The sequence below is a fragment of the Metopolophium dirhodum genome, chromosome 2 (assembly GCF_019925205.1).
Source record: "Metopolophium dirhodum isolate CAU chromosome 2, ASM1992520v1, whole genome shotgun sequence".
Lineage (NCBI taxonomy): Eukaryota > Metazoa > Arthropoda > Insecta > Hemiptera > Aphididae > Metopolophium > Metopolophium dirhodum.
The window spans coordinates 5,772,336-5,785,855 of NC_083561.1; the positions used below are offsets into that span (position 1 = coordinate 5,772,336).

At 31.8% G+C, this 13,520-nt stretch overlaps 2 protein-coding genes across 6 annotated transcripts in view; one reads left to right on the forward strand and one right to left on the reverse strand.

The window, feature by feature from the left end:
• The first annotated feature begins 1,173 nt into the window (after positions 1-1,173).
• The window catches only part of LOC132939352 (forkhead box protein N2-like), a 51,669-nt gene continuing 39,322 nt past the window's right edge, over positions 1,174-13,520 (forward strand). For 3 of the 4 annotated variants that reach the window (XM_061006460.1, XM_061006457.1, XM_061006459.1), the window contains exon 1: positions 1,175-1,521. The gene's annotated coding sequence lies outside the window, so the exon portion shown is untranslated. Of the gene's footprint in view, positions 1,522-13,520 lie in introns of all 4 variants that reach the window. The other variant, XM_061006458.1, reaches the window with a different exon arrangement.
• On the reverse strand, positions 3,202-8,715 carry LOC132939323 (zinc finger MYM-type protein 1-like). 2 transcript variants are annotated; one of them, XM_061006420.1, is made up of 11 exons: positions 7,290-8,715; positions 7,137-7,208; positions 6,775-7,020; positions 6,593-6,711; positions 6,368-6,489; positions 5,826-5,984; positions 5,232-5,725; positions 5,002-5,160; positions 4,695-4,899; positions 4,216-4,523; positions 3,202-3,998 (listed from the first exon to the last, which is right to left on the reverse strand). In XM_061006420.1, the coding sequence occupies exons 1-11, from the start codon at positions 7,419-7,421 to the stop codon at positions 3,882-3,884; spliced, it is 2,133 nt and encodes a 710-aa protein (XP_060862403.1). In that variant the 5' UTR covers positions 7,422-8,715; the 3' UTR covers positions 3,202-3,881. The 2 variants fall into 2 exon arrangements, with proteins under 2 accessions (XP_060862403.1, XP_060862402.1); XM_061006419.1 differs by having other exon boundaries at positions 3,205-3,998; positions 5,826-6,194; positions 7,290-8,712.

Consider the following 13,520-nt stretch of genomic DNA (forward strand, 5'->3'; position numbering starts at 1 on the left):
TATATTTAGATTAATATTAGGCTCTATCTTAGGCTAAATATAGGCATATTATATTTTCAATTTATTTTAATTTGTTTTCTATAAATGCCAACAGAAAATTAATAATGAGTATTAATAAGTATTAATAATAAAATTAGAGATGCCAAAAAAATAGAATAGCAATAACATATTTTGTAATCAAAATTCAAGTTTTAATACTAAAAACTATTAATTACACTAGTGTAGATAATCTAATATAGTATTAAATAGATTTAATATTATAAATGTTGTAAAATATAATCAATTAACCGTTCCTCGTCCATCCATAAGACTATAAGTCTATAAACCATCGTTATAACTTATAATTTATAGTCATATTATATTATTATACTCATATATTTCAAAGTATTTTAGACTTAGAAGTTTAGAACTAATTTTACTCAAATAATAAAAAACAGATAAAACTAAAAATAAATAGGTTTCTAAAATATTGGTGTAAAAATATTCAGATTCTAGTTATGGACCCGGCCGTCGTACGTTGATATGAAATATAATATACTTCTAGAAATATATTTTACTCCTATAATATAGTATACTAAAGGTACTTAGCCAAAAGGTACCTACTTAACTCACTGGATACTAACTGCTCTAGGATATCAAAATCTAAAATTTTACGAAACATTGAAACGTACTAACTCCAAATTAATAATTGGATAATTTAATTTTAAACGTCGGAGAGTGAAGGTAATTAAAATTTAAATAAGAATATATAAATTATTGTTGTTGTATTTTGGTACCTACTATATTATTATTATTATTATTATTATTAACACGTGTGATTTGGTTTTAATACACAAGATAAAAAGAATCTCATTGTTCTGCATATTATTATTTATTGGTAACAGATTTTTCGCAAGTCACATAATATAGTCACGCAATACAAAGTAATCGTACCTATAATCGTAATGATATAAACGAGGTAAACAATTAATAACTAATAAACAGCGATTGTCCAAACATAGTTTTTTAGCTAAAGAATTTCATCATCGGAATTTGTTGTGACGTTGTGGCGTCCATGTGTCCGAAACAGTGTTGGTAGGGGGGGGGCTGATGTTGAAGCGGAGAACGAAATGGAGTGGGGGTGAAGCGGTGACGTCATAAAGTTTGTTAAACAGTCCATCCCGTTGCCAACTTCGGTCGGTACTCGGTATACAGACCGTCAGCTGGTACCCACGCACGCACAGTCTCGCCGTAGTCGTCATTCCGCGTTGGTCTTGCCAGCGTACACTCCGCCGGAGTCGCGGTTGAGCTAACCCCTTTTTCGAATCAAAAAGGGAAATCTGTGATTCGTTAATTTTTGAATTTTGACAGTGCGGTCGATTTGGTCACAATTACAGGAATTCGTTTATGTGAACTACGCGAGTTGTAATATTTGTTTTTTTTTTTTCAATTTCACCTTCTGTTGCACCGTCCAAATCCATACGTAATGTTTACGTAACCATGGTAGACAAATAGATTGGTCTGGTCGTCAGCAATCTCGAGGTAATAAATTTGAAAATACAGTTTGTTTATTTTGCATGAACTTTGATCGCAGTTATTATTACCTATTTTTATATACTTATAGTTAGTACCCAGGTACCAACTATTGGTTATTGGAAAAAGATATTTTAAATTTCAATAAAATTGAAACTAGGTTTACTCACGCGTATTTGTTGACACTACTTAATGAAAAATTGAGTTATTAAATCATATCTGCTTCAATTTTTAAATGTATTAGTTTATTATAGGCCATATAATCATATAATTATTACTATCGTTTATCGCCAAACAGTAATAACTAATAAGTGATATAAATATTAAATATAATACGTAATAGTTTATAGTTAGGTACATTTATAATTCTTTTAAATACAATAATAAACAATTACCTAAGTATCTAGAATTTGCATACCTATTATAATATAATATAATACGCATACAGCCATCCAATTGGTTTTTTCTAACCAAATTTAGTCTTTTTTTGCATGTGTTCGTTTTACGGATATACAATCATATCTTATAGCTTAATACTATTAAATCACATTTGTAAGACTACGGTCAAATGTAATGTAATACCATTACGATATTTATAATGCTCGAGATGACCTTTTAGCCAGAACCACATATATATAGGACTCCATATCTGGTCATGGTTGTTCGATAAATAAAGAAAGAATCGTTCACAGTTTACATAGCATTTCAAATATCATCTCACTTTATTATCTATAGGTCCTTATCCTTGACTCATAAATACAACTAGCGAATTAAGAAAATAATGTTTTATGGTTTATACAACATGGAGTTCAACCCCTGCTTTGAACACGTGTTCGTCATCGTATTTATTTTGTTGATGATGTTTATTTTTAATAACACACAGCCATACAAATTATAAAAAATTATCCTTAAACCATTGTACTAAAGTGAGTTCTGTTACATTTTAAGCATCTAAAGTGTGATAATATTATATTTGTATAATAATGATAGTTAAAGGATAGATAATATAAATGTGACATTGAATAGAATTCCAAGCGGATTCTATTATAGATAAATGATGTCTAAATGTATATACAATCATTTTTACGTTTTATTTTATATTGATATAGCAGTAATACAAAAAAAATCTGTCTAGTTTACACAACCATAATAATATGCTTTAATATGCCATGTTGTTGAGTAGTCGTCCCCACCCAGAGCCCCCTTGTACTCTGTCATAATATTATACATTTACCGAACACAAAAGTGTACCTACTACCTACTCTAATCGCAAACACACAGTCCACGTTGACTTGCACGTGTAACTATAGAGTCGTAGGCGATATACACACAATTCAACGATCAGCCGAGGATCGTAAGTGTTTTTAATCAAATGTATTCTATTCTGCCCGATGACCCACATCGAGCTCACTCAACTAGAACGACGTTCTGCTAACATTTTCTCCACATAATATAGGAAATTGGACTACATTAAAGAATACAATAACCTATACAGACTTCTTTTTATATAAATAAAAAACCAAACCCATGTCTATTCGTTCCATTATTTCATAGGCCGTTCCCGCTCTACTTTTTCGATTTACTCTGTTACGAATCACGGACACAACTATTGAACTACATTATAATCGTCTAATATAATATTTGTGTCAATTACGTCACTGATGGCACAATTGATGGCTGAGATAAAAATTAATTACATTTTTAGTATTTTGTCAATATAGGAATGCATAGTATTGACTATTGAATGTAATCTACAATATTTAATTTAATCTTATTTAATTATTACTGATAATAATTGATACGTTTATGAATAACACATTTTGATAGAAATTAGTTTCATTTGATTACTCTATACAACTATAGACATATTCTTTTAATAAATTGACAACATTGATTACGTTTTAAAATTGAACAAAATAAATAAATTATTGAAAAATTGGATAGAAATTCAGATTCTTTGGAGACAATTTTTTTTTATATTCTTCGATTGTTTCGATTGTTGTCCTTTTCTAATAGAACTCGTGGCCGCATTATTGGCCGGCGACGTCATCATCGAGCGCGTCCGAGAACGTGGGCCGTTACCCTGCCAACGGCATCGTATACCGTCACCGGGGCAACGGGTATGGTGTTGCCCCGTGCGACCGATAGAGTGCCACCCAGTGGCGGTCAAATGATTTTGTCATGGGGGGGGATAATATGGCTAATTTTTTAACATCCATAATTTTATCATTAAAAATATAATTTATGGTTATGTCTAATTCTAATATCAATTAATACAATTATGGGAAATACAAACTTTATTTATAACTTAGTTAGGTATACCGACTTTATAAATATATTATACTATTATAGCATTAACAATATTTTTATTATATTAGTAAATCTATTTTTTTGTTTTTTTTTGCTAATTCATCCAGTACTTCGTTGGATGTAATGTTTATAACCCCACGATGAACAGCCATAGTGGCCAAGCCATTGAGACGACTCTAGAATAATAAAATTATACAATTTACATATAAGCATAAAGCATTAAATTGACATTTCAAAAATTCATAAGGATAATTGAAATATGTACAAAAGAAATTAACAAAACCTAAAAAGTTAGTCCTAAACATAGTGTTTTATGTTTGAACTATTAATTTAATACTTATTCCAATAGATTATATGTACAAATATTTGACCACAGCAATACAGAATATTTACCTCTACCATACTATTTCTTAAATATGTTTTCAACCGTTTAAGGCATGAAAACATTCTCTCTGGTGTTGCGGTTGATACCGGAAGTGTACAAAATATTTGTAATAAATCAAACACATTAGGAAATAATTCACGTCTACAGAACTTTATAGCATCAAGTCCTGTTCTTGGAGATTTTCCTATGCGTGAAAGTTTTGTTTTCCATAAATTCAATTCCGCTTTCACAGTTTCAATATCAGTAGAAAGGTAAAAATTTACTAATTCCTCAAAACCTTCTAATTCAAAATCATTTGAAAATAAACATTGAAAACCTTGAAAAGTTAATATTAAGTACAATTAAACTAAATTTGCAATAAATATATTAAATTTGAAATAACTTAAAATTAGATGATATATTACTTTTATTTGATTATTTAATTTTTAAAATAGAACTATTCAAGTATGAAGTATTGAACTATTATTTATTTAAATAGGAAATTAACCTTTAAAAATACTACGGTGAGCCAAAAACCTTTCTTCCAATTGACTTATAAAGAAGTCAATATAAGGGACACATATGGATACTCGAAAATACTCCTCAGAATCAGGCGTAGAACCATCATTTCTTATGATAGAATTATCTCTATATATCTGTCTCTTGTTAATTCGTTTAATTTTAATATCGAAATCCAAGAATTCAGCCATTTTCTAATCAAATAATAAATTATCATAAATGTTTTATAATTAAAATTTTACACTTCCAAATTTAATTTAAAATATTTAAGTTTCAATCAAAGTAATCATAATTACCTGTGCTTTTTTGAACATTTGATTAAACTCTGTATTAATATTACTCCTTAAGTTTTTAAGTATTGTAACATTATCACCTGCAAGATCTATAGCTTCCTTTAAGTCAATGCCTTTACTTTGTAGTAATTTACACAATGGTAAACTATAAGAAAATAATATCTAAAAACAATTATTTTCTTTAAAATGATTTATATAAATAAAATATAACATTTAAAAGATTATTAATTTACATTTACTACTTGAAGTGACACCAAAAATTCAGAATCAAGCGCTTTAATTAAAATAGTAGCATCTGTAGCACTAGTATCTTTCCAACTAGAAATGGTTTCCAAGGACACCACTACAAACTTAAAAAGCTCTATAAAATCATTTACAGCTTCATACCTCTGAACCCATCTTGTTGCGCATAACCGCTTTAAGCTTTTTACTTTTGGGTCTAGATCACTTTCTTCAATTGTATTTAAAAGCACATTTTGGCGTTTAGGAGAATTAAAAAAGCAGTATATTTTTTCTACAACGCCCAAGCAATTTCTAATTGGTAGAATATTACTAGCTTTAGATACAGCTAAATTTAAGCTATGAGCCACACAATGCACATACAATGCTTTAGGGTATGTCTCCCTAATAATAGTTTGAACACCTTTTAAATGTCCTGACATATTGCTCGCTCCATCATAACCTTGTCCTACCATATTATTACAGTCAATTCCACAAGCATTCAAACCTTAAAATTAAAAATAATTTACATGCATACAATTCAAACGTTAAATGAATAAAAGAGTTACCTAGTTGTTATAAAATAAAATAATCTTGTTATTTATTACCATTAAGAATAACTGTAGCCAGATTTTCTCCTGTTAGACTTTGTACTTCAATAAATTTTAAAAAGCTCTCATTCATAGACACATTTTCTCCAGATCCACTTAAATATCTGACACATAAGGTGAGTTGCTCTTTTACCGAAACATCTGTTGTCTCATCGACTAAGACAGAAAAAAAACCGGATTTATTGACAATTTGAACAATTTTTTTTAAAATAATATCTCCACATGTTTCAATTATCTCATTTTGAGTTCGATTACTAATATATTTGTTTTTAGAGCCTGTTTCTAAATAGGTTTTCATGTAATCTATATCTTTAGCTTTATATTTCAAGATAGCACGAAAGTTTCCTTCGTTTTCATTTGATTCACCTAAACAATAAATACTATATTATATTATAACTATATAATAAAAACTATATTCTTTAGTATTTACTCCTATTAAAGTATTGAACAGTCTAATACAATTTTGGCATTAACTATTTTTTCTACTTGAGCCTTAACAAGTTGTAAGCTACCTATATAGTATTATATAATATACATACTACTGAAACAAATAGGACCATAATCTCTATGACCTCTTAAAGCTATTTCCTGTTGGCCGCATAACATCACACATTCAATGATTGGAATTAAACGCTTTCGATTTTCTTCAATTTGTTTCATTCTAAAAATTAAATTAAAAAATTAGTTCAAATATATTTCTTACATCTATATTCTATTTATATTTAATTAAAGGTTAAATAGGTATACTTATTATTTGTATGTACCTTTCACTATCAATACGGTTTATAATCGAAGAACTCTTATTTAAATAAACATTTAAAAAGTTATCAGATTTCAGTAATGCAGTTTTATGGTATTCCAAATTTGCATGTTTCTTAAACACCTATCAAAATATAGAAAAATTATAAATAAAATTTTCAATAAATTTGTTTATAAATATACATACTTCTATAGCTTTTTTGTAGTTAGTAAAAGCCTCCAATACAAGGGTTCCTAATTTTTGACCACCAATACCACCATTTGTTGAGAAAACAACACAGTATTTGCAAAAAGCACCTTGGTATTTTTCAGAATAGGCCAGCCATTTATAAGCATTGAGCCAATGGTGTTTGAATTTTAAGCCTCTTTTGGCATTACAATCAAGTAATGGAAATGGAAATGTAGCTGGTGGTATCCACACATCTTTAAGAATCTGAATCAATTTTAGTTGTATTAATTGAAGGTAATAATGAACTATAAGTTATAACTACACATGGAAGTAATCTAAACAATAAATAATAAATTACTAACAAAAGTTGTAATTCTTACCAAATATCTATCAGCATCGGTCAAGGTACTATTAATGTAGGATCCAATGTCATGAACGTTTAAATCAACAGTCTAGAACAATAATTTTAATCGAAATTCCCATTTTCCTCATAAATAAAACATTTATATTAATTTTAATAAAATAAATATTACCACTAAGTCCACAACTTGATTTTCTGTAACGATATTAGTGATCTTACTTATTTGTTCATCTGCCGACACCGAGCGTTTAGAAGTACAGCAAGTTGCATCAAAATAACTAGTAATTTTCCTTTTATTAGACATAATAATGGTAAAAAATAAAAATGTAAAATAAACAATAGTCAATAATAAAAACACCGACTGTATAATTGACACTTTAGTACACTACACGGACACACCACACACAGTAGAAAACTCGTGTACGAAAGACGATGATAGATGATAACTAATATTATGACAAATAATAAACAATCAATGTTTCAAGTTTTCAACCGACTACGTAGTATTGAAAAATATACCTACCGATCGTAATGTAATCGCCCGTATCGGCAATATTCTGGAAATGTGTAGAGCGTGTTGTTATTGAAAATTCTTAATCATCGAGTAGGATAATACGGGATTCCCATAATATTATATATTGTGTAAACAACTAAATATTAATAACAATAATAATATCCTAGTAGTAACTAGTAGTACCTAAACTTGAGTCTAGATAATAATATTATTATAGTCTTGTCATATATAGTCTATCGAAATTTATTTTTAGAAAAAAAAATAGAACAATATGTAATGCTTTATTATAAATTGTTATAAATAGGTATTGAAAAAAAATTCATGGGGGGGGATCTATCCCCCTCATCCCCCCCCGTTTGACCGCCACTGGTGCCACCACGAGTGTTGGACTTGAGACGAAGTAAATAAAAAATAAAAGGAAAAAAAGGAACAATTGGTATTCAAAAAGGCCATAATAACAGGAAAATATGAGTTTATTGGACGTGATCTATATTGCCTGAGACAAAAGTAGCTATATTGGACGCATATGGAAAATAATTTAACTAGGTAGGTTAAAATAAGAGACATTGTCGAGAATGTTATAAGTATGAGTTTAAACTCGGGGCGTAGGATTTTTAATTTTGAGCTCATTGGCCATAGCCCGATTCGTTTTATTCTCGCTGTTATAACCTCTTCGCGTGCATTATAGAAAACTCGTAATTATTGGATATGAAAACCAAACTTCTTTTTCTTAGTTCATTTCTTATTTTTGATTTTGTATTAATTTTAGAATATTAAATGATGGCTTTGATTTTAAAGTCATTAACTGTAACTAATTTAATGGATCTTTAATGTACACAAGATCGTAATTCATAATTAACACACAGCCAATCAAAACATAATTTTGCTTTAACAGTTAAATTATCGTTAAAGTGTAAAATATATAATCTGTCACGGCACTTAGAATTACTTAAATGGCAAATGCTGATTTTGCTCTATTGTCGTTGCTTATTAGGTCGCGATCAAATGTCACGTCTTCTTTGAAATACATTTTCGATGTAGTTACTGTTTTGGAAATTTTGAATTGGACATTATGATATACGGTGCTGAATTATATTATATTTTCATATTTTGTAGTTTTATTTGTTTATAATAAATAATAATTAATAATACGCATTAGTATACCTATAATAGTATAATACATTATATATTAATTTCCGAGTTAATTTCTTATATACCAACCTTGGTATTTCAGTATTTGATAAATATTAAGTAGTATGTACCTTACGTCTTTACACGCATAATATATGATTTAATTGATACAAATATTTTATAGTTTTGTAAATCATACATTTAATGCAGTGCGTTTTGGGGTAATATCGAAGAGCGAGTCTGTGTGACCGACACACTTGCGCAACAATCATGCCCAAACATGTTGTTTATCAGAATACCGAAAACGTTCGAATCGGCTGCGCCGCAAACCAAATCGGACACACTTGCGCAGTTACTACTTACATTACACTAAACGCACAAAATATATTATGCCACCGGCCGCCTACGACGATAGTACACGATAATACTTTATGTTAATATGTTACAGTGTTATAATAAAACTCGGGCGTGCATAAAAAGTTGGATAATTATTCATTGGGAACAGTATTTTTTTTTTAAATATCCGGTTGGAAACATGCTGTTGGAAATTGGAATTGTATTTTTATTGAAACATATTACTTTGGAATCGAAATTCATTTGAAATATATATGTCGAAAACGTAATTGTATAGAAAATATTCTGCTGGAAACATATGTTGTTGGAACTTTTATAGTGTAATATACTGAACAATATTTTGTCTGAATCGTATTTCTCAGAAACTTATTTCCATGGAAAATATTTCGTTAGAAAATAGAAATGTACCTATATTATTGGGTTACGGTTTACGATTCCGATCAAATACTTTTCCTACCAAACATGTTTTAAATAAATACAATTCCAAAATAATATTTGCAAACGGTTTAATTTCAAAATTCATAAGTTTCTGATCAATAATAGGTAATTTTTCGTCAAAAGTATTTAGAAATAAATATACAGTTAAGACGAAAAATATTTCCCGAATTTTTATGTTCCAACCAAATATTTTCCAATAAAATATAGCCCTCAGCTGCGCTTACATAATATACTCGATTGTTTTACTAGGATTCAGGACAAACCTACTACTACCTAGCAAAATGTAAATAGAATAAATTCTATTTGTAAATAAACGCGTCGTTCTGGCGTATTAGATGTATGGTACTGTCTATTCGTGTACGGAAAACTTACAGTGAATAATATAATATACAGGTGACTTAGTGCATCCTACTTCGACTTGACTTCGCGTAATTCTCGAGAAACAGGCGGCAAGTGTCGTCGGGCCGGAAGTGATCAAGACTTGCGCGTTTCGCCACGCACTTACACTAATATAATATAGGAAGTACCTACGAACTCGCGAACGACGACGCGAAGACGATTGGTAAAATATCGGAATATATGTGACCGGATTTCGTCGTACGCACAACACACAACGGCGTTCTCGTGAGTTGTGTACACGAACATAGGTTTAAATAAACGCGAATAGTGTTACGATCTGTGCAGGCGCATTAGACCGACGTAACAACCGTTTTATAATGAACTGACCGTCAGATAATAATATCATTACCGTTACCCGTACGCCGCCAGTACGGTAAACAGCTCTACGTCATCTCGGTCGTGCTTACCGCGATCAGAACGTGTGGATTTGTAACCTCGCAAGTCGCAGTATTTCACCGATAAATCATAAATGTTTTTGTGATAAATTTCCAAACGCGTCCGTCCGCAAATTCCATAGTAATAGGTTCCATGATATAAGCCCGCGAGCTACTATACGCCGCCTACCACACTAAGCTCGGAAATGGCGACCACATGTCACTATTCATTGCATACGGTATACGTTTACTCGAACCTAGCAAATAGCTGGTAACTGATGTTTGCCGTTGGGCGTCATATCACGACGGTAGCCGTCTGTTTTTTCTTTTGGATTTTTTTCACGTCCATCTAGACACCGCGTCCGTCCACGACGATTTTCAATCGAACCATTTTCGGCGTCGTCCACGAGTGCAGTACTTACCACGAAGTTCCGGCCGTGGATCTCGACTCTGTAGGCTATAACCGAAATGTCGACAAAACGGTAGTCAGTCTATTCACCTACGTGGCGGCTCGTAAACATAATATGTAGCCCATATTATTCATAGCCGATCCAGACGGGAATAGAAATATCTTAGCTTGTTTATATAATAATTGTCATTTGTCTGTACATACCGAGGTGTCTAAATGTGTAGTACATTATGTGTGTAATGTAATGTAGCCATGTGGCATGTAGGTACAAATAATGCATTTATTGTTATAGGTTTGTAAGATCCAAGTAAAAGTGTACAACCTTGGTGAAATGTATGTGCGACTTAGGTATATATTCATATTAAATATTATTGCGTGCATTATCGTCGCTTAATTTTGTTTCTAACATGTAGCTATAAGTATTCATATTTATTTATTTTATTCTTCAAGAAAATAATGGGTTGTACTGAACGAGTTGGACCCCTGTAGCGACTGTAGCGTTATTGTACTATTGTTGCCAACAATGATAAATTTGTATACAGGCTGCGAATTTGCGAATTTCAGACGACACGTGGTAAAAATGCAAGTATTATATATATTTTTGAAATAGTACTAACGAATATAATATTATGCGCATCGTGCATAGGTATTTTTTTTCTGTATAATATACTGTTATAAAATAATTCAGTATGAATGATGCAATGATGCACTGCTTGAACACAGTGTAGCAATACGGGTATTGATAACAAGTATTACCTATATTATATAAAAAAAAATTATATTTAACAAATAAATAAACATTACCACGAATTAACAGTTTTTTTTTAAATATGATTAACTTTCTCCTGTTTAAATATAAATAACTTCAAAAGAATTGCAATTTTTCAATATGGTTTTTTTTCAACTGGTTCAAACGTGCATTGCCCTAGTTCGACATTGAGGAGAATAAAATAAAACGAGAAAAAAAAACCACGTTGAACGACCGCGTCAGCCGGGTCGTCGGACGAACGTCCGTAGAAACGTATAAAAACTCGTTATCCCACCGGGTTCTTGCTATTAGGCAGGCCGATGGATATTATTGTTATTATTATTATTATTATTGTGGCTACAGCTGATTCGTTCGGTCGTCGTCTCTCGGCACGGGGCACACGAGTCCACGACACCGCCTCGGCAGCAGCATCAGCTACAATGTATAACCTTATGGATGCTGGTTCCGTGTACACATGTATATTATGCTACAAGTTACAATATTATCGACGCGCAATAAACCGATCGTCAAGGATGTGATTTCGCCGCCGACCGTGTGTCGTGTTTCGTGTGTGCGACTCTGCGTCGTCGTCGTCGCGGTGGTGGCATATTTTAAACAACGGTGCCAAGGTCATGATAATATATAGTCGTCGCCGCCGCCGCCGCCGCCGCCGCTGAGTATGTCTATACAACACTGCGCCGAGACGCGCGTTTGATACCAAAACTCAGATGTTGTTGCTTGAGTCGTTGTTATTTGTTTTTCTTCAGAACAAACGGGTAAAAAAATTGTTTTTTTTAACAATCGCACTGGTGGCGCAGCGGCTTAGCGTTGCCCTCGAATCTCGATGACTAAATGTTCGCTTCGTCGTTTCCCGCAACAATAATGACGATGACAGTAATAATAATAATCATAATAACCATAACATGAACAACTGTACAAGCGTACTCTAAAAAATCTACGAATGTGGCGGCCCAAGAAGGGCCATTTCGTTCGTGTAAATCATCGCACACGTCTGGTAACAACGGGTGGCGTCCGCATTGGCGCTGACATGTACTTTAAGTCTTTAACAATTAAGTTAAGATCATCGGGCATGAAGATATGAAATATTTTTACGAATGCGATTCGTATACGGGCATTTCGCAAGATGGTATTGCAGTTGTAACGTGTCGGCCGATCGCCATACGCCTGTACCCTATACGACAATCATAATATATTAATATATTATAAATAATACGTACAACTATGAAGTTAGTAGTCGTTACATGTCGTTGACCCCGTCGGCTACCAACACTATATGTATCATATATATAATACAATCTGTTATTACTTATTATTATCATAATATAATTATTATGTACATAATGTTATTACTTATTACACCGAGTCCGTCATACCCGTCGTCTTTATACTCATCCCCGATCCCCCGCTCGTGCCCCACCGCACTAAAAACCAACATTGCGTTTTTGTTGATGTCACTTCATTAAATAACATAAAACTCGACACCCGGAACATCAAAGAACAAGTGTCACACTGCTGTGTCCCTTATTGTATAATAAACATATTCGAAACACTGTTCAATTTGGACACGCCCACTTGCGATTTCTAACAATTTATTCCTTAGCGTTCGCTAATAATAATATAAAATACGATAAAATAAATAATAATGATGTCATAACTATATACGTCATATACATGACAGGATTAGGTGTGTGGAATTTGTCATTAGTTCATGGTCTATATTCTATAACGTTGCCGTCCGAAATCTCCGTTTTCCGTAATTATAAATTTTTGATATGTGGGTGCTACATATATAATACTAAGTATAGTGAGGACTCGGGAGTCTTGAGTGAAGGAACCATCCATTGATAGAGTGTTGAGTGGTTGATATTAGTCGCTAAGAAGGTCACGACGCCATTTGTGGTGTCACACATTAAGGGGTCATCTGGAATACTACAAATAGTATAGTGAAGGTGTGATTTTCTTTTAAACATGTTTTAGGTTCTATTATTTTTCAAGATAAACGTGGATAACCTATA

Coding starts and splice junctions, on each gene's coding strand:
- LOC132939323 (XM_061006419.1), bottom strand. CDS start 7,421: ATGTCTAATAAAAGGAAAATTACTAGTTATTTTGATGCAACTTGCTGT. Junction 4,900..5,001: donor AAATGTTCAAAAAAGCACAG/GTAATTATGATT, acceptor TTATTTGATTAG/AAAATGGCTGAATTCTTGGA. Junction 4,524..4,694: donor TCACCGTAGTATTTTTAAAG/GTTAATTTCCTA, acceptor TAACTTTTCAAG/GTTTTCAATGTTTATTTTCA.